An 18,919-nucleotide genomic window follows, 5' to 3' on the forward strand; every position below is an offset into this window, starting at 1 on the left:
GACGATTTCTAACCCAGACACTGCTGCTCCTCACAATCGGAGTGTAGCAGACGACAGCGGCGCGAGTCCCTAAGCCGACGTCAGAGCCAGGGGGAGCCACTCAAACATCTCACCGCCCAAAGTTGGAAGCGAAAAAATCCATTCCCGCGACCGGGCTGCAATTCCGCCAAGAAAACGCGGTTCTTAGTTTCGTGTAAAGGCCGCCGCCGCGCTGCTATCAGCACTCTGTCGCCATTGCTGTTCTAGAAAGAAAGCTTGAAGGCAGCAAAACAGGTTTCCATCTGTGTTACAGCCGCAAAGGACAGGAAGTGGAACAACATATCCCGGGACTGATATGTGCACATTACATAGTTCTAATAGCAGATAGCAAACAGTGTCTGCAACAGCTCACAGATATCTGCGGGGAGGAAGCTACTGAACTGGGGTTAGAGTTTAGCACAGCAAAGTCTGGAGTTATGGTTTTTAATGACGACGCCGGTAACGAATCGGTATTCGTTCAAAAAGCAGCAATACCATGGGTAACGGAATACAAATATCTGGCCATATGGATAAACGAAGGTCAGGCGTATCTAAAAACTCACGAGGAGCATTTAAGATTGAAAGGCAAAAGAAACGCCTCTATCATGAAGCACAGAGCACTGTGGGAATATAACAGATATGAAGTAGTGAAGAGGAATCTGGAAGGGAGTAATGGTACCAGCACTCACCTTTTCAAACGCAGTAGTGTGTGTGTGAAATCACAGATACAATCAGGGCGAGAAGTAAATCAGAGGGCAGTAGGTCGATTGACATTAGGAGCACACAGTAAAACAACAAATGAGGCAGTGCAGGGAGATATGGGATGGGCATCCTTCGAAGTGAGAGAAGCACAGAGCAAAATGTGTTTTGAAGAACGACTTAGAAATATTGATGACCAGAGATCGGCGGCCAAAGTGTTTCGGTATCTTTACATGAAAAACGTGGACACACAGTGGAGGAAAAGAACCAGAAGGCTCAGAACAAAGTATATGAAACCTGGACGTGAAGGGGAAACAACCAAGGCAATAAAAAATGAAGTGAAAGATAACAGAGACAACGACCTGGAAAAAGATGATGGATGCGAAGAAGTCCTTAGATATCTACAGGATCGGGAAGCAGATTACAAGGAAAAATTATTCGATAATACCAAAGGGAGTGCATTGCTTTTTGAAGCCCGGGCGGGTCGCTTGCGGACAAAAACCCTTACTCACGAGCCGGTACAGGAAGAACTATACGCAGGCTGCGGCAAAGAGCCAGAAACAATGCGACTTATTGTAACGGAGTGCAAAAGTATTCGTCCAGTCCTCAGTGAGGGAGCCATCCAGCTTCCGGAGGCCCTTGGGTTTAAGGTTAGCGTTAAAGAGAATTGGACAGCCGTAGAGGTTAGTAAAAGAAGGTTAGAATGTTGGTGGGAAAAGAGCAGAGAACAATCTGGGAATACATGTGAACAAAGAAGTCAGAGTAGCACAAAAATTTCGTAAAAGTATTTTCTTTTTACTTTTGTAATATTTTTTATTTGTTTTGTTTGTATTTTTGGCGAGATGATTGTACAGTGGCGTTGCGACTAAGGCCGCTGTGCAACACCACCCCTTTACAAAGGGGAAGCCGCTAAGAATCATCATCATCATCATCATCGAAGCGACCGCGCGCTCGCTTGCAGATATGTAGTGCTTCTACGAGTGTGTGCAGTTTCAGAAGCACCTGGACACCGGCTGGCAACGCTTCAGATTGAGCACGCTCAATTATAAGCGGAACGGATTATTTGCGAAACGTTGCTGTACTACAAAACGTTGTACATGTTTTACCTTCGTGTCCTGACTCCTGACTGATCACTACTGCGTTTCGCATTCATTGCGGTCCTTTTGACGTGATGGTTCTCCTACGACGCGGGGACAGCTGTGTGAATGATGTGTATTGATGGTGGAGGTGTACATTTTTACTTTGCTAACTGTGTACTCGGTTTTCTCTTTATGTACTGAAAGGTTTCAGTTTTCTGATTCGCTGGTTTTTCCCGTGGCTTAGTCCCGCCGCGTTGACGGAACGTACACGAAGAGTTCGGGTTCCCGTCACCGGCCACCGTTTTTAAGCAGACATCGCCCGACAAACCGTCGCCCATGACGGAACACGGTGACAGGGGGGGAGAAAAACAGTTATGTGAATGATACGTTACGCTGATGCCCTCTTGCTTGAGCGTGATTCTGTGGTCCTCTGATTTGGTGTCTGTAACGGGCGGGCGAGTTCGTTAGTTACAGCTTTTATTTCACAGGAAGGCCAGAGTCAAAGGGCCGGGGCGTGAGTTTGGAAGGGAAGGGCAATATAGAGCAGGATCACTTCCAGTTGTTAGTCGCACTTGAGAGTTTCTGAGTGTGACGGTCTAGGGTTCTCCCTTCTAGACAACTCCTAGCCCCCGGACCACTCTTAAATGCAAACCTAGGGAGCTCCGAAGGAGGCTCACCACAGCCTAGGTTGTCTAATATTCCTGAGAAGTAAAACTGGGCCCGAGGTGATCAAAGCGGTGTTCGATTCTGCATGCACGTGCCAGTCCTTTTTGTAGAGTGTCCGACTCTCGCCGGGGTCTGTTGGAGCTGTGGGACGGCCTGGAACGAAGCTGGTTGCCGGTGCAGGTACCTGGCCATCGTGCACCCTCTGTGCGGCGGCCGGCGGCGTTCCCGGTGGCGCTCGGTGGCCATCATCGTGGCCCTGTGGGGCTGCTCGGCGCTGCTGTCTCTGCCGCCGCTGCTGTACTCTCGCACCCGCTCCTACCGGTACGTGGACGGAAGCGTCCGTACCGTCTGCATCCTCGTCTGGCCAGACGGGCCACTCAGTGCGTCCTACGCCGACTACGTGTGAGTGCACACTCATTTCTCTTCGCGTTCGCACTCAGCTGGCATTTGTAAGACAACAGGTGCATTTTTCTCTACTTTAGACAACTGCAACGAAATCGGTTGGCCATTGTAAGAAAAAATGTTTGGTAGCTAGCCATCCTTTCTTAGGGAAGGTTCATTTTGATACAATAATCCAGCCATGCAGCGCCACTGCTAAGTGTCATCTCTACTCCGCAGTAAATTTTATTTCGTAACACTCTCATACTGGATACCTGACGAGACAGAAAACAGGATGATTCATGACTTTTCGCGTTCATCTGGCTGTTACTGCTGGAACGCGGTTATTAATTCTTGTGTGGCGTCAAAGGGACGCTAAGGCCTAGAAGCAACTTGGCCTATATCGCTAGAATATAGTGGTGTGAATACAAACATACCACTTGCCACAGCAGCAGTTGCTCATTAACACTGTAAATACCAAAGACATCACACCAGCTATCGCTTCCTCATACATTTTCTTGCACCAGAATTTGCAATATCACTAACCGCGAATGGGAAAACGGGATTAGTGAATGCTGTATTGACGTTTTCTTTTTCCTAAATAACCCTGAGTACAAGACACGTAAACGTAAAATGTAAAGGCAAGACACAGAAGTCGGCTAGCAAACATTTTAAAGGGACACTGAAGGGACACGTCCACTTTTCGCGCTGTATTTGGAACTGCTGTGCAGAAAGATGGTTCAAAGTAGAGTAATCCACGGGTTTGTTTCGGATGCAACAGAGGTCAAAGTACTGGCGTATGCAGACGACATGGCCGTAGTATGCAACGATCAAACAAGGGTAACAAACACTTTGTCTGCGACGAAAGAGTTCTGCTAATAACAGGCAGCAGTGTGAACCTAGACCAATGTACTGCAATCTGGCAAGCTGAGTGGCCGGAGAAGTCCAAGTCTATGATATCGTAGTGTTGTCAACAACGCTCACCAAGTATTCAGGAGTGAATTTCGACAAATACCTCGAGAATACGTTGTACTGGCGGGGAAAATAACAAGAACTGCGGGAGCAGACGAACCCATGGGCAGGTCGCCACGCATCTATGTTCCCGAGAGCGACAATATGCAACATGTTCTTTGTTGGAAAATTTTAGTACGTCATGCGGGCAATGTTTTGCACGCGAGCTAACATTCAGAAACTTCATCGACTGTGTGCTGTATTTGTATGGCTGTCGTCTTTTAAACTCATAAAGCGAAGTTACTTGTTTCGGCCGTTAAAAGGCGGGGTCCTGGGATTGCCTTATCTGCTTGTAAAACAGCTTACGTGTTCAGTGGGACCCTTTGACACGAACATTCATTCACGTTACACTGTCATCTGCATTTCCTAGTTTTATTGTGCCTACAAAAGTTGTCCAACATTACGCTCTCAGTGGGTCTTTGAGTGAAGGTGTTGTCGTTATAACGGTTTATGAATGCCCGATTTACACTACACTACTTGCAAAAGGTCACGCACAAGCGTCTATATTGCGCTATTCTGTATTAAGCTTTCATTTCCTGAACCGATGTACAGTAGCCGTTACCAGGGAGGTCGGGCTAACAACGTCTTTAAAAGAGTTAAACGTATGCCAGAAACAGGGCTGGGGTAAACACTTTTTTCTTTAAGCGGACCTCGTCCCCATGTCGGCAGGGGCAAGCTATTGTCATGCAGTGACATTACAGGTCATTATCGTTTAGGCTGTGCCCGGTACCCACCCGCGCACTGATCCTTCTGTAAGCAACATTCGGTGGTCTGGCGACCCCTACAGACACACTCTTATCGAAACCCAGGTGGTGCATAAATATTGCTAACCAAGGCACTCCTCACCCGAGTGTGATAGATGTCAGGAGAGCGGACCTAGAGTGCATGCAATGGCACTGTCCGCAGGCGATCAGGAATAGTCGCAAAATAACTTACAGTGAGCAGTGGGAGACCGTGCTGCTCGGCTCTTACCCGGAAGATCAACTCTGGGCCGTCCAGCTGGCTGAGTACACTGCCAGAGCCCAAGGGCTCCCGGCTGACGACTAAGCATTGCAGTTGGCAAACTGAGTACTTTCTCTCTGTCTCCCTTCCTCTTAAGCTACAATCGCTGACATTGCCAGTTTTTACTGGTTACCCGAAGAGGGGATGTTTTTACCGTGGGATACGACTGCACGATATATGTAAAAAGGCAAAAAAACTACGCAAGTCTTTGTAGATTGCTGGAATGCGGTGTTTAGTTTGGATGTCCTCCAGCAAACACTTCGCAAAGATCTACCACTGCGACCACATGTAAGACGTTACTTCGACATAGAACACGGCTTCATACCGTTTGATGTTTTTTTTTTTCTGCTCGGCTTTCACGCCATACGGAGGAGCAGAATCGTTGCACGAAAGAACGACGTGCACGCTATGCATGTGGTTAATTATTTCACTAAAGATATGTGTAATCTAGAGAGGTCAACGCCGTAAAAGGGTGGTATGACGATGTAGCCAAACGCATCAATAATTTAATTGTGATGAAATTGCACAAATCTTATCTGCCTGCTTAAGTATGGCAGGGTGATTCAGTTATTTACATCAACCTCCAGGTTGAGCATGTAACTGTGTTACGCCAAGTAAGGCAATAAAAAAAAAGTGCGTATGGCCGAGTGGTCTGAGGCGCTAGGTGTGCTGTGTCGCGATCAGCAAGTTCGAATCCCCGATAGCACTTGTTGTTTCAAGCCAAATTTTTTGTGCTTCGGTAATGTTTTCTATACTGAATTCACCATTTTGCGCTGCAACCTTTGTGGCTCCACGAGCGAGTTGGCCGTTTGTGTGCAGACTGACAGTGACACGCAGGCAAGTTCTCGTTGGCGTGGTGTTGACATTAGCACCGACTGCTTTCAGGCAGAGTGCCGAATCAGCAAATCTCGGTCTGGAGTGAACACCCACCTTACGAGATAGCGACGTGTCAGGCAAGCTGCGAAGGCGGTGGCGGAGCTTCTCGCAGTTGCGGGTCTCAGATGACGCCGAGGGTCCTCAGCCACTGCGAACGCCTCGGCTAGTGAACGTTCCGATCCTAAGCGGTGCTGACAGGCTTATCTGACATATTCTACAGCTGACAACATTTCAGAAGCCCGGTATGCTGTTTTCTGAACTATCGAGAAAATGATTTTAGGCATCACTTGTTGAAATGACGCGGGGGGGGGGGGGGGTGACGCTAATCCGAAGCACAGCAAGGCCATCGTGAGTAATGAAAGCGGTCAAAGCACGGCTTTCAGGATTGAGCAAAACATGCTGGTAGGCTGATGCGAGGTCAAGCTTCGAAAAATGCGTGACCCCAACGAGACTGTGGAGGAGCTCTTTAGTGTTGGGAAGAAGAGAGCTATCTGTCATGACGGCTTTCTTAGGCTCTCGTAAGTTGACACAAACACGACTGCCTCCATCCTTCCTTTGAACAACGGCGATCTGAGAGACCCATTCCGAAGCATTAATGCGCTCTATCACGTCCACCTCCTGGAGCAGACAAGAAGTTATTGAGATACCTCAGCTCGGAGTTAAAGGGGAAGATTGCGAAGTTTTCCTACAGTGGACGGAATTGAGAACCAAACTTTGACACGATGCACAAAACCCTTGGCTAGGCCCAGGTTGGAGTCGAAAAGACATTCAAATTCATTGCTCAACTCTGCTGGAAAGCATGCAAGTGAAACTGGTTCCTTGTCTGGGGCCTGTACGTTGGTAGCACTGGTAGTTGACGCGGTACTCTCAAGGCAGCGGAGGCACGAACCATCAATCTAGAAATCAACTGCCTTAATGGCACTAATGCCTAAAAGCGATGTGCCTTGCGAGGCAACGAGGCAATGGACGCATCGGGTTCCTGGTAATATGACCATGGAGTAAGATAAAGAGGAGCGCCTACTGCACTCTCTCCGACGGGAGCCTAACGTTTCTCTCTCGCGGAGCACAGTGTAGATGGCGCAGCGAACGGGCGCTGGCGCTGTTAATCAGCGTTCCCTGCGTGCCGGAGCCTGCTCAGCCAGGCGGGCGCGACGGCGGGACCCATTCCACCTCCCTGTTCTGTGATTCCGCCAGCTCTGTCATGTGCTTCAGCGACGCTTGTTTTGGGCCTGTTCTGCGCAGCTTGCCGTCCGTTGAGCGCTTCCTTCGCACGGGGTCATGAACATGTTCGACATCACCTCGTGCGTAACCACTACCTCACGGAATAAAGTAGTCGTACGGTAACGATACCGCAAGGATTGCTTTGCACGGCGGGAAAACAAAATGTAGAAGCCACAAACAGACATCTGGCCACTGGAGAAACTCTACCGTTTGCGTACTGCGTGCCACGAATGGGAGTACACCCCGTAAATTGGTGAATACAATTTCGGTTGTGTTCAACATTTATTACAAAAGCCGACAGAAGCGAACGAGTTCGACAACCAGCGATTTTAAAAGTGCCAGCTAGTTTTTCGCCATTTGTTTCAGTTTCAGTTTCAGTTTCAGTTTATTCTCGTTTTGAAAATACAGTGTGTAAAAATACATATACAGAAAGGGGTCCCAGAGTTATAAACTGTAATGGGACCCCTTTTTATTTATTGTACACAACTAAGCATTTAGTAGCAGTCATGAACACGAATAATATGCATAAACGGACAGCTGCAGTAATAAGAATTAACTATGACATGGAAAGAAACTGTATAATACATACCAGAAAATGAAGTACAAGTACACAAAACATTGGAAAGGAATACATTAGTAAGCAACTACATCAGCGTCAATTGTCAAAGAAAAGAAATGTCCTGAGAGCATGCCTGAACGATGACAAGGATGATCGTAAACAATACTTACTGGCTCAAGCTCGGTATGAATGCTAACCAGTCAGCTGACATGCCGAATTGCTCAAGTATATCTGCTCGCATGTCGCGCGGGGGTGTAGCGCCAAGCTTCTTTTCTTCTCTTTTAGAAACTGCATACGACAGTGCGCATTGCATTATGCTTAGTTCACCCCACACTACTGTATACAGTCAAACCCGGTTATAGCGAACTGCAATATGCGCCACAATTAGTTCGATATATCCAATAGTTCGATATAGCCGAACCCGCCTATAAGGAGTTTATTGTTACGAGTTCACAAACGCGGGAATCCTCTTGCCATCCCCGCATGCAGAAACGAACAAAATAAAGTATGTCGTTACCATACACAAAACAATCGATTTATTGCAAATAATAAAGCTGCTTTCCGCCTTAAAGTCTTAACTGCCTACTTCCAAAAAAAGCGGTGATTTTTGTTTCCCTTTCTTTTTGGCAGCATCAACTAGCACAGCATTCTTAACACGAGACATTGTTTGCACCAGTTTGAGTCCGTGTCCTTCAATATCGAAAAAATATTGGCGGAGGACATCGACTGCCGAAAGCATTTCCCCCGCACGGGGCACCTTGAGCAATCTTGGTGACGGTACTGGCGATACCGCGGACCCCGAGCCCCCAAACATAAGCTGGATCCAACCGTGGCGATGTGTTTATAGGTGGAGGGTTAGAAACCACGAACGGTGGCCGTCGGAGCCCAGGTCAAGCTCCGGCGGATGGGCTCCCTGTCTGTCTACCAGGCAGGGAGCTCCGGGACCTCTTTGGCTACCAGGGTAAGGTCAAAGAAGAAAGTACCCCAGTCTCCCTGCTTTTATACTATGCTCCATGGCATTTTCAAACCCCCCCCCCCAAACGTGATCGGTCCCTGAAAAGGGGCCGCACCGAAGTATCTTTTCCCCAATTGCCATCTTTAACATTTCCTGAACCGGATAATTTCTCTCGATTTCTTGTGATGGAATCGCTCAATCCAACCCACCCTCTGGCATCTCAGTCAGTCTTCTTGATCGCCAAGTATCTTGAAGCCATAGTAGGAAAATTATATAAGTGCAAAAAACAAAGGTCTGGTGAACTCCTCATCGAAATAAATGACAAGCAGCAGTCCACGAAGCTTCTAGCTCAGACTAGACTGGCTGATCTAGACATCAGGGTCACAGCCCATCGGAGCCTCAACAGCTCCCAGGGTGTGATATCCGAGACAGATCTTTTGACCGAAACGGATGCGGATCTCCTTGCCGGCTTGAAGGATCAGGGCGTCACTGCCGTGAGACGCATCACTATCCGCAGAGACGACAAGGAGATTCCCACCAAGCACATTATCTTGACTTTCGACCGCGCAGTTCTTCCACAACACATCAATGCAGGTTTTATTCGTTGCTCCATCCGTCCGTACATCCAGAATCCGCGGCGCTGTTTTAAGTGCCAGCAGGTCGGGAACGGTACAACCTCTTGCCGTGGCCGAACGACGTGTGCGAAATGCGCGGCGCACGATCATCCGACTGACAACTGTCCATCCGAAACCCTCACTTGTGTGAACTGCGGCGGTCCGCATGCAGCGTACTCCCGCAAGTGCGAAAAATTTCAAATGGAAAAAAAGATAATTAACATCAAGGTCACGGAGAACATCACCTTCCCAGAGGCGCGAAAGAGGTTCGCCTCTTTCCCTCTGGGGAGGTACGCCGACGCGGCTCGCCGGGGGGCGAAGCGGCGTCTGGTGTCCACAGGGGCCCAGTTCAGCGAGTCTGACCTGGTCCCTGCCCCGCCCCCCCCCTGGGTTGCCTCTGGCAGCCCAACCCGCGACCACGCCGCTTGCTGAGGCAGCAGCGGTTGTGGTGCAAACGTCTTCCGTCGGGACCGGTGCCGCTCCCGCCTCTGTCTCCCCGTCCTCCAGTGCGTTGGAGGGTACCGAGGTGATGGACACCACGGGCCCCGCACCGGTTCCCACCGCCACCGCACCGCCCGTGCCACCTCTGGCGCCCTGGACGCCCTCGGCGGTGGCGGCTCAAACGAAGGGCTCCCGAGAGGGGGCCAAGTCCGGGGGGCCCGGTCCGTCGGGCTGGCCTCGGACATCCAATGACGACATGGATGTCGGGCCGTTCCTGCTTGCAACGCAGCGCAAGGAACGCGTCCCGACGCCAAAGCCTCCCGACAAGCCAAAAAAGGCGAGAGTCACAGCCCCGAAAGACGACACATAAACAAACACACACACTCCAGTAGCTCTCACACTAAATAATGGGAAGAGAAAACATAATTCAATGGAACTGTAGAGGCCTTCTTAAAAATCTTGACGATGTATACAAACTACTGCACGCTAATCAGCCAAGTGTAATGTGTGTTCAGGAAACACATTTGAATTCCAAGCACACAAATTTCTTGAATAGTTACATGGTCTTCAGAAAGGACAGGGATGGCTGCACACACTCTTCTGGCGGTGTGGCCATAATTGCCCGGAAATCCTTAGCCTGCCACCCTGTCACTCTGAACACTATCCTTGAGGCTGTAGCAATACGCTTGATAATATTTAATAGGTTGATAACGGTATGCTCCATATACATTCCTCCTGATGTTTAACTTTTAAGTTCTGACTTCGAGGCGCTGTTTGACCAGCTGCCCGAACCATACATCCTGACAGGCGACCTTAATGCTCACAATACTCTTTGGGGCTCTTCTCGCACGGATGCTCGAGGTCGCCTTATAGAGAAATTCCTTACATCTTCAGGAGCATGCCTTTTCAACAATAAACAGCCTACATACCATAGCATAGGACACAACACATACTCATGTCTTGACTTGGCGATTGGCTCCGCAGTTCTCTTTCCTCTCCTCGAGTGGGCTGTGGGCACTGACCCATACGGTAGTGACCACTTCCCCACCTCACTCACATACATAGGTAAAGGCCCATGCAGTCCATCTTCCCATAATAGGTTCAATGAAGCACGAGCTAACTGGAATACATTTACAGAGACATCCAAACTACACCACACATCCATAGGACACCTACACGTCGAAGAAGCTACCCAACTCCTCACGGCGCACATCCTCGACGCCGCCGAAAAGTCCATTCCCCACGCCTCTGGTGCCCCGCGCAACCAGCGGAGGCCGTGGTGGAATGAGGACTGTAGGCGGGCGCGAGAGGCCCAGAACAAGGCGTGGGGTATCCTTCGTCGGTACCCCACGTCGGGAAACCTCCTCTTGTTCAAACGGGCCAAGGCATTAGGAAAACGTGTGCGCCATGAGGCAAAACGAGAGAGTTGGGGTACATTCATAACATCAATAAACTCTTACACAGACACACGGAAAGTATGGACACGTATACGCAAACTCAAAGGACAACAGACACACAGCCTGCCCCTGGTCAGTACAACAGGGGACACTCTGGAAGACCAGGCTGACGCAATCGCACAACACTTCCAACACGTGTCCAGTTCAGCACACTACACGAACACTTTCCTGAAACATAAAGCCTCTTGTGAAAAGAAGTCCCTACATGACAACAACAAATCACAGACTTCGTACAACTCCCTGTTTTCACTTCATGAGCTGAGGGCTGCTCTGAGCACGTGTAAACCCTCAGCTCCAGGCCCAGACAACATTACATATACAATGATACAGAACTTACACACAGACACTCTTGTAACACTTCTTCAACTTTTCAACAGGATATGGCTTTCGGGGCACATTCCAAAGTCTTGGAGGGATGCCATAGTTGTAGCATTCTTGAAAGAAGGGAAGGACCCTTCTTCTCCCGCTAGCTATCGACCCATTGCCCTGACCAGCTGCCTGTGCAAGCTTCTCGAGAAGATGATAAACCGGAGGCTCGTGTACTTTTTGGAGTATAACGGCCTTCTCGAGAGCTGCCAGGCAGGCTTCAGGGCGGGGCGATCCACGAATGATCAACTTGTGGCACTAGAGTCGTATATTAAGGATGCCTTCGTGCATAAACAGTTCTGTTTAACTGTGTTTTTCGACCTAGAAAAGGCCTATGACACCGCTTGGCGTTATGGGATCCTTACTGACCTGAAGTCATTCGGTGTTTCTGGAAATATGTTTAACACCCTTGCTAGCTATTTGTCGGAGATAACCTTTCGCGTCAGAGTTGGTTCTGCACTGTCAAAGGTACACGTGCAAGAAAATGGCGTGCCGCAAGGCGGAGTTCTAAGCTGCACTCTCTTCATAGTAAAAATGAACTCCCTTGGGAAGGCACTGCCGCCTACAATTTCTTGTTCCATGTATGTAGATGACGTGCAGATATCTTTTAAATCATGTAATATGTCCATCTGCGAACGTCAAGTCCAGCTCGGCGTCAAGAAGCTTGCCGGCTGGGCAGACAAGAATGGTTTTGAAATTAATCCCGGAAAGAGCTCTTGTGTTATATTCTCCAGGAAGCGTGGGGTCCACCCGGACCCAGACATCACTCTTGCGAATGTGCCAATTCCTGTGAACAAGGAGCACATGTTTTTAGGCATTTTATTCGATGAAAAACTTACATTCATTCCTCATGTCAAACAGCTCAAATGTAAATGCCTAAAGGCAATGAATATTCTTAAGGTTCTCTCACATCAATCTTATGGGGCCGACAAACAACTCCTGCTGCGCCTGTACACAGCGTTGGTGGGGTCCCGGCTCGACTACGGCAGTGTCGTGTATGGGTCGGCGACAAAGACCGTACTGAGAATGCTCGACCTAGTGCTGCATCTTGGCCTTCGCCTCTCATGCGGCGCTTTCCGCACTAGCCCTGTCGAAAGCCTTTATGTCGAGTGCGACAAGTGGTGTCTAGGGCATCAGCGGGAGTATGTTGACCTGCTGCATGCATCTAAGATTGTGTCCCTTACCAACCATCCTTTTAATCCCATCATAAACAATACATCAAACTTGCAACTCTTTTTAAACAGGCCATCTATTTCCTTACCTTTCTCTCTCAGAGTTAGGGAGGAGGCTTCTTCACTCACGGTCCCTCTTTCAGACACGCACAAGACACCCATCCATAATTTAATTCCACCATGGCATCTACATCCTATATCATGCGACCTATCATTCACATTAGTAGAAAAAAATAGGGTACCAAGGAGTGCAATTCTGCAGCACTTCCTGTTCCTGCAGGACAAGTACAGGCGCGCAGAATTCTATAGCGACGCGTCGAAAACTGGTTTTACTGTATCTTGTGCAGCGCACGGACCATATTTTACCGTTACTAAAACAATGATTTCTCATAGCAGTATTTACACGGCAGAAGCCTATGGCATTTTACTCGTTTCAAACCACATCCTCGAACATAAGATTCCAAAGTCCATCGTCTACACAGATTCTCTAAGCGTTGTGCAGGCATTGTCATCAGGAAGGTCGTCAAAAAACTATGTAATCAATGTTCTTTTCAAGGTACTAATGACTGCATATGCCTCAAATCTTCAAATAACTATATGCTGGGTACCAGGTCACTGTGGGATCCCTGGCAATGAGACTGCTGATCAAATGGCTGGTGCTGCTGCTCTCATGACCACAGTTGACATAACAACAGTACCTTACACCGACCTAAAGACACTCATCAGACGACAGCTTCGTAACACATGGCAATTACGCTGGAGTCAACAAACAGACAACAAACTACACATAATAAAACCACAACTGGGACGCTACGTAACTGACTCACACAACAGATACACTGAAGTCGCCCTGGCTAGGCTGCGGATAGGCCACACACATGTTACGCACTCCCACCTGCTCACTGGAACTTCGGGACCCACGTGTAGCAGGTGTGGAATGGGCCTATCCGTAGTCCACATACTAATCACATGCAAGGCACTTGACACAACACGACACAAACATTTCCCTGAATTATACAGACGACACATTCCTTTGCACCCATCATACTTTTTAGCCGACGAACCAATGTTTTCTAGTCAACGTGTTTTTAAGTTTTTAGCTGAGGTAAACTTTCTGCAGCTCTCATATCATGTGTAATCACCCTGGCCCTATACACCAGCCATCTCCATTGTCTTTTGTTTTGCATCACCTTTACTTTTAGTCGCATGTCTTAGTATGTACGGTCTCATCACAATTCAGTAACTTCTTCTTTGGCGCTCTTTGCCCATAGTCGGCCTTGCGCCAATAAAACCCAACTATCATCATCATCATCATCATCATCCGAAAGCATTTCATTAAGCGTCGGGCGGCTTGCACTCGCGACATCCTCTGCCTTCTCGGTGCTTTTCATCAGCATTACGACGGTGCTGCTGACGGTGCCCCCGTCCGAGGGGCTTACAGTGACGGCAGAGTCGTCGTCGGCACTTAAATGTTCGAAGGACACTTCTTTCGGCATAGCATCGGGGGAAAGTTGGCGAGCTGCCGTCTTGGTCCGGACTCACTGACTGGGCGGGTTCCGTCGTGCGTTCCGCGTGTCGGAAACAGTTACGGGAATTGTCGGGTGTCATGTCACTCCATACGAGGCGCACTGTCTCAGTCACGGCTTTTGCTCAGTTGTCGCGGCCAATCAGCATCTCAATCACCAATCTGAGACCATGCATTTTAGCGGCCATTCTAGGCACGCCGAGTTCGATGTATCACATGTGAAGTTCGTTATAAGGATTATGTTTCGCGTGTATTTCCGTAACTGATTTATTTTTGTTCGATATACAGCATAATTCACTGTAACCGGGTTCGTTGTAGTCGGGTTTGACTGTAGTGCACTGCGCTTCTGAGGAGAACTACATCCAAACAGTCGAAAGCAGCTTGCTCCTTGCTGTAGAACGCACGTAAAACGCGGAGTGCTGCTCGAAGAATTATGACAGGCGAGAGGTGCTTCAGATGGCAACAATGCGTTTCAAAACACCCGAACTATTTTAACGGCATCAACAGCTGCTCCTTTCATAAGTTCGGACTAGTTGAGAGTTTGTCCGAACAAACCACGGTCGGGCACGCTGGGGGACGCTTGGAGAAATACTTCCGTATCACGGCTGGCTCCACAGCACATGCCCCCCCCCCAGCCCTCCCTCTCCACACAACATGTAAACACTTGCGCCTTAAAAGGCTGTCGAGCTGTTAATTACGACCTTCAGATACGGCATGCAGGTGGCAGACCTCTGTCAATGCCAACATTAATAAGATAGCGGGAGGTGTGGATGTAGGCACATGCTGCAAATTTAATCTGATTAAGTTTGATTTTTTCAATTAAATTTAATTTTAAAAAACGCGATCACTTCTTATGACGAAGTATAGGTCAGATCTTTGTTCTAGAAAAACTACTTTGACGAACCCAGAACACGTTGCTTAGCAATGCATCTGGCGTTATCCGCTGGCGTCATCGGCAAGATTACACGACGGCACAGTGATACTGAACATTGGGCCCTAGTAACGACACCGGTTAAAACAAAGACAGCGTTTGGAATTCTTTGTCGCCTAATCACGGTGACAGCGCCTTTCCATATTCATCGCGAGGCGGAAGCTGTAAATTTCCTGTGTGGAAATGTATGCATCATTGGCGCACGTCTATAGATTCCGACGACATTCATTAACGTTGTTTTGTGTGCAGAAGAAGCATAAATTGTTAAGCACGCGGCAGGATAGCGGGCGAGGTAAAAAAGGGCGATTTTCGTGCTTCTTCGTGTTACCGTAAGCCGAATAAAGCTAGAGTGCATTCATAGGGGGCGATTGCACTAGCTGGTTTTTAGTTTGGCTTTTTCAGAAATCGTCGTCGAACAATTGCATCTTAGATTTGCTGGATTAAATCGATATTTTTCAGCTCGCCTTGAATATTTTTGACTAAACGTTCCTTGATAAAGAATAAGCGATCGTCACGTATGTGGCGGTGTGCGATTACCCTACCGCTAATTGCGGCAGCGCCGCGTGTTTTACATTCCGCGTGCATCCCGATAGCGCGCGCAGTTTGACGCGTTAGAAGGCAGATGTCGCGTCGGAAGGAAACACGCCGCTGGGGAAGCGAGCAAACGGAGAGCAACGTACAAGGGCACAAGGACAAGAGCGTTGCGAGAGAGGAAGAGAGCAAAGTGAAAGCTGGGCGGCTGGCTGCGCGAGACATTATCGGCTCGGGCAAATAATGTTTTTTAAAGCAAAGCTTTTTACCTCTACCCCCAAGGGTTGTTTCGCGACCGTTGGTGTCACCAGAAAACTCCAGCGAACTAATAAAAGAATTTACTGGCACCACCGGGAATCGAACCTGGAACTAATAGACTAAGAAAGCGAGAGCCCGTTGTCTTACCGATTTAGCTACGAGCCCACCGGAGGACGGGGAAGACAGGTGGTGTACTCACCAAGCATATCTACGGGTTTAACCCCTGCGTTCTCGCTGAATGCCACGTAAAAGCGTCGCGCGACCACTCACGCCCATCTAGCGGCCCTGTGCGCACCTTGCTCATGTGCTAAGAGTTACAAAAATTAAATGAAGCTCACACCAATGCATGGCATCTCACTTCTAGTACGCCAATGTGCTAAAGCCTGTCGCCTCTAGTGTTCACGTAAAAAATCACAGCTCCTTGTCGTCCACCCTCACGCCAAATCAAGGAATACATTCAACTACTCCTTGATGGCCAGGCCATCACTCCAAGCCCCAGCATCAAGATCCTCAGCCTACATCTCGAGGCTATCACCAAGAGTGACGTCTCCTTGCAGGGCCTCAACAACAGCATTAATCAAATCATACAGATGATCAGACGAGGCCTAAAGGAATCCGGCACCTTTCAATTAATTGAAGCTTTTGTCCTCTGTCTTCTTCTCGACAAGGAAGACATAGAGATGCTTTATATAATGATTAGAAAGGTGGTCGAGTAGGCCATTGGCCTTCTCAGGAGTGCGTCCACACAGAGGCTACTTAGCACGGGGCTCCATAACACGTGGAAGAGCCGATAGAAGGCCATCTTTCTAATCAGAAGGACCGCCTCTGAACTGCGGTGGGTAACCGCATGCTTCGCCAGATTAGCTGGGCAGTCCAGAATGTCACTCCGCTTGACGTACTCCCAGACTCTTGGCGACTAAAACTAGAGATGCTCCCTTTGCTTAGAAATATGAACCCCTCACATGACGAGGGTCACCGAAAAGCATTGGCTCAAGCGCTAAACACCACCATCGGTCGGGATCATGCAGTTATCTACACTAACGCCTCCAAACATCGAGGGCAGCAATATGCCATCATCGTGGCTACCTCCAGAACATACCTCCTTACGTGTACCTCGCTTAGGACCAAAGAAATGACGGCAGCAGAAGAGGCAGCCATCCCTTTGGCTTTCACTCAACCAGGGGTTCGGAGGGTAGTCACCGATTCCCAGCAAGCCTACTGGAATTACCAGTCGGGTTGGGTGTCCTGACCTGCACTGTGCGTGCTAAAAAACCACTCCCCAAACGGTTCCATTCAGCTCATCTGGACCGCCCCTCAAGCTTCAATGGAGGGCAACAAATACGCCCACCCAACAAGCCTGCGCTTTTACCTCCCGTGCTAAGGAGCTACACGAGGACAGTCACCCGCTTGTCACGTTCAGGGAGATAATCCAGCATTATCGCCTTCTGAGACAGACCGTACCTTCGCCTTACCCTGACCTTTCCAGAGAACAACAAACTACCCTACGGCTCATACGATCCGGGCTCCTTCCCACAACCTACGCGTCTTCACTTAATGCATCCGAATCGCTACGACGCTGAATGTAAATTTCGCTCAGAAGTAGGAACACTCAGCCCCGTAATCGGGGTGTGCGACTTTAGCCCTGAGCACCCTCCTCTCTTTCCGTCAACTACCGAACAAGAGCAATTGGAGATGCTGCTGTCGAGGCCCTCTCCAGCTACCCAGCTTAAGCGGCTGGAGAGAACACAGGCTGCGCGAACTGCATATGGGCCCCACAGAAGAAGAAAGCACTACCCAGGGCTGCACTCAGGGCCATTCAGAAATCAACAGAAGTATTTCTTCCTCCTCCTCCTTTCTCTCTGCCGCAAATCTCGTCGCCTCCGTCCGCTTCACAGAGACGGAGAAGTCAGATCGTCTAACACCGGGTTGGAGCTTTAATTTTATAAAAAAAGTTTCCACTCTTGTGCTACATCAACACAACTCAACCGAACACCGTTCATGCATCATGCATTGATTTAACCTTACCAAGAATATCTCTTTGAAGTAATAAATGGTGTGGTTAAGTGCATTTCACTTCTCACTCGTTTTACTATTTGTAGAGCGATGTGAGTGAATTTAAGTGATGTCGCACGGGCAATCGTTATGGTAACCATTTACAGCTTTGCTTTTCAACCACATTCACAGGGTGGATTGGCGCGATTTTTTTTATCACGCACATCCTCGCAACATAACCAGCTATGTAGCGTACCCGGCGTGCGTCGCTACTTTGGCCATGTTGGTCATGGTCGAGTGAACACGACAAAATTGTTTGTGCTGCAGACAAGTCTCCGTATTCAATTAGGTCATCAGCTTGGTCGTAAAAGCTGCTTGTAGGAGGAGCACTGCTACTTTCTCAAAATCCAACAATGCTGTGATACATCTGCTTTGCCATACCTTACAGACTTCACCAGACTCTAAGAAGACAAAAGTTCATCGTAACGAGAAACTGGCTTGGTATCAGGTGGTAGTTACAGCCCGAGGACTGTCGCACAATGGAAAGCACGTTTTGTATGTGGTCCTGGCTCAACCGCGACGTCATTATAAACTTATACCCTAGTTTGGTGAGGTGCAACGGAACCTCGAATGTGCTCGATAGAGTGACTCGCAGGCCTGCAGCTGTAAATTCACTGAGGAATCCTCCGTCTCCACCTTCATGCTGTTCGGAGGCTATCAGGTACTCCAGGAAGTCTGAGAGGGCAGTACTGCAAGCAGAGTTCATTGGCAAAACTTCGGTCTGGAAACTGGATATCATAGCCTTGATGATATCATTGATTCTCCTGCAATATAAAATATTCTGTACTTTGTCAGCTTTCAATACGAATTCACTACTGCAAGCAGAGTTCCGTGGCAGAACATCGGTCGGGAACCTGGATATCATAGCCTTGATGATATCATTGATTCTTTTGCAATATAAAACATTCCGTACTTTGTCAGTTTTCAATACGAATTCTCTATCACAGTATTATGTAGATATTATTTATATGAAACACAAATGTGCGCATCTGGCCGTTGCTTCGACATTTCTGCCAAATCACAAGCGCACCACTAATAAAGATCAACCATCTACTCGCAACTCTCAGCGCTGGCCATCTATCCTTGGGCGGCCTCTCTAAGTATTGCT

General features: G+C 48.5%; 1 protein-coding gene across 1 annotated transcript in view; it reads left to right on the plus strand.

The window, feature by feature from the left end:
* Window positions 1–18,919, plus strand: part of LOC144174007 (tachykinin-like peptides receptor 86C) — a 965,900-nt gene that overhangs the window by 431,457 nt on the left and 515,524 nt on the right. The window contains exon 2 of the mRNA XM_077702439.1: window positions 2,643–2,864. Within this exon, the coding sequence (XP_077558565.1) occupies window positions 2,643–2,864 (222 nt within the window). The remainder of the gene's footprint in view (window positions 1–2,642; window positions 2,865–18,919) is intronic.

Source organism: Haemaphysalis longicornis, unplaced genomic scaffold, assembly GCF_048455015.1.
Source record: "Haemaphysalis longicornis isolate Haplotype H1 unplaced genomic scaffold, Haemaphysalis longicornis Haplotype H1 scaffold_1, whole genome shotgun sequence".
Classification (NCBI taxonomy): domain Eukaryota; kingdom Metazoa; phylum Arthropoda; class Arachnida; order Ixodida; family Ixodidae; genus Haemaphysalis; species Haemaphysalis longicornis.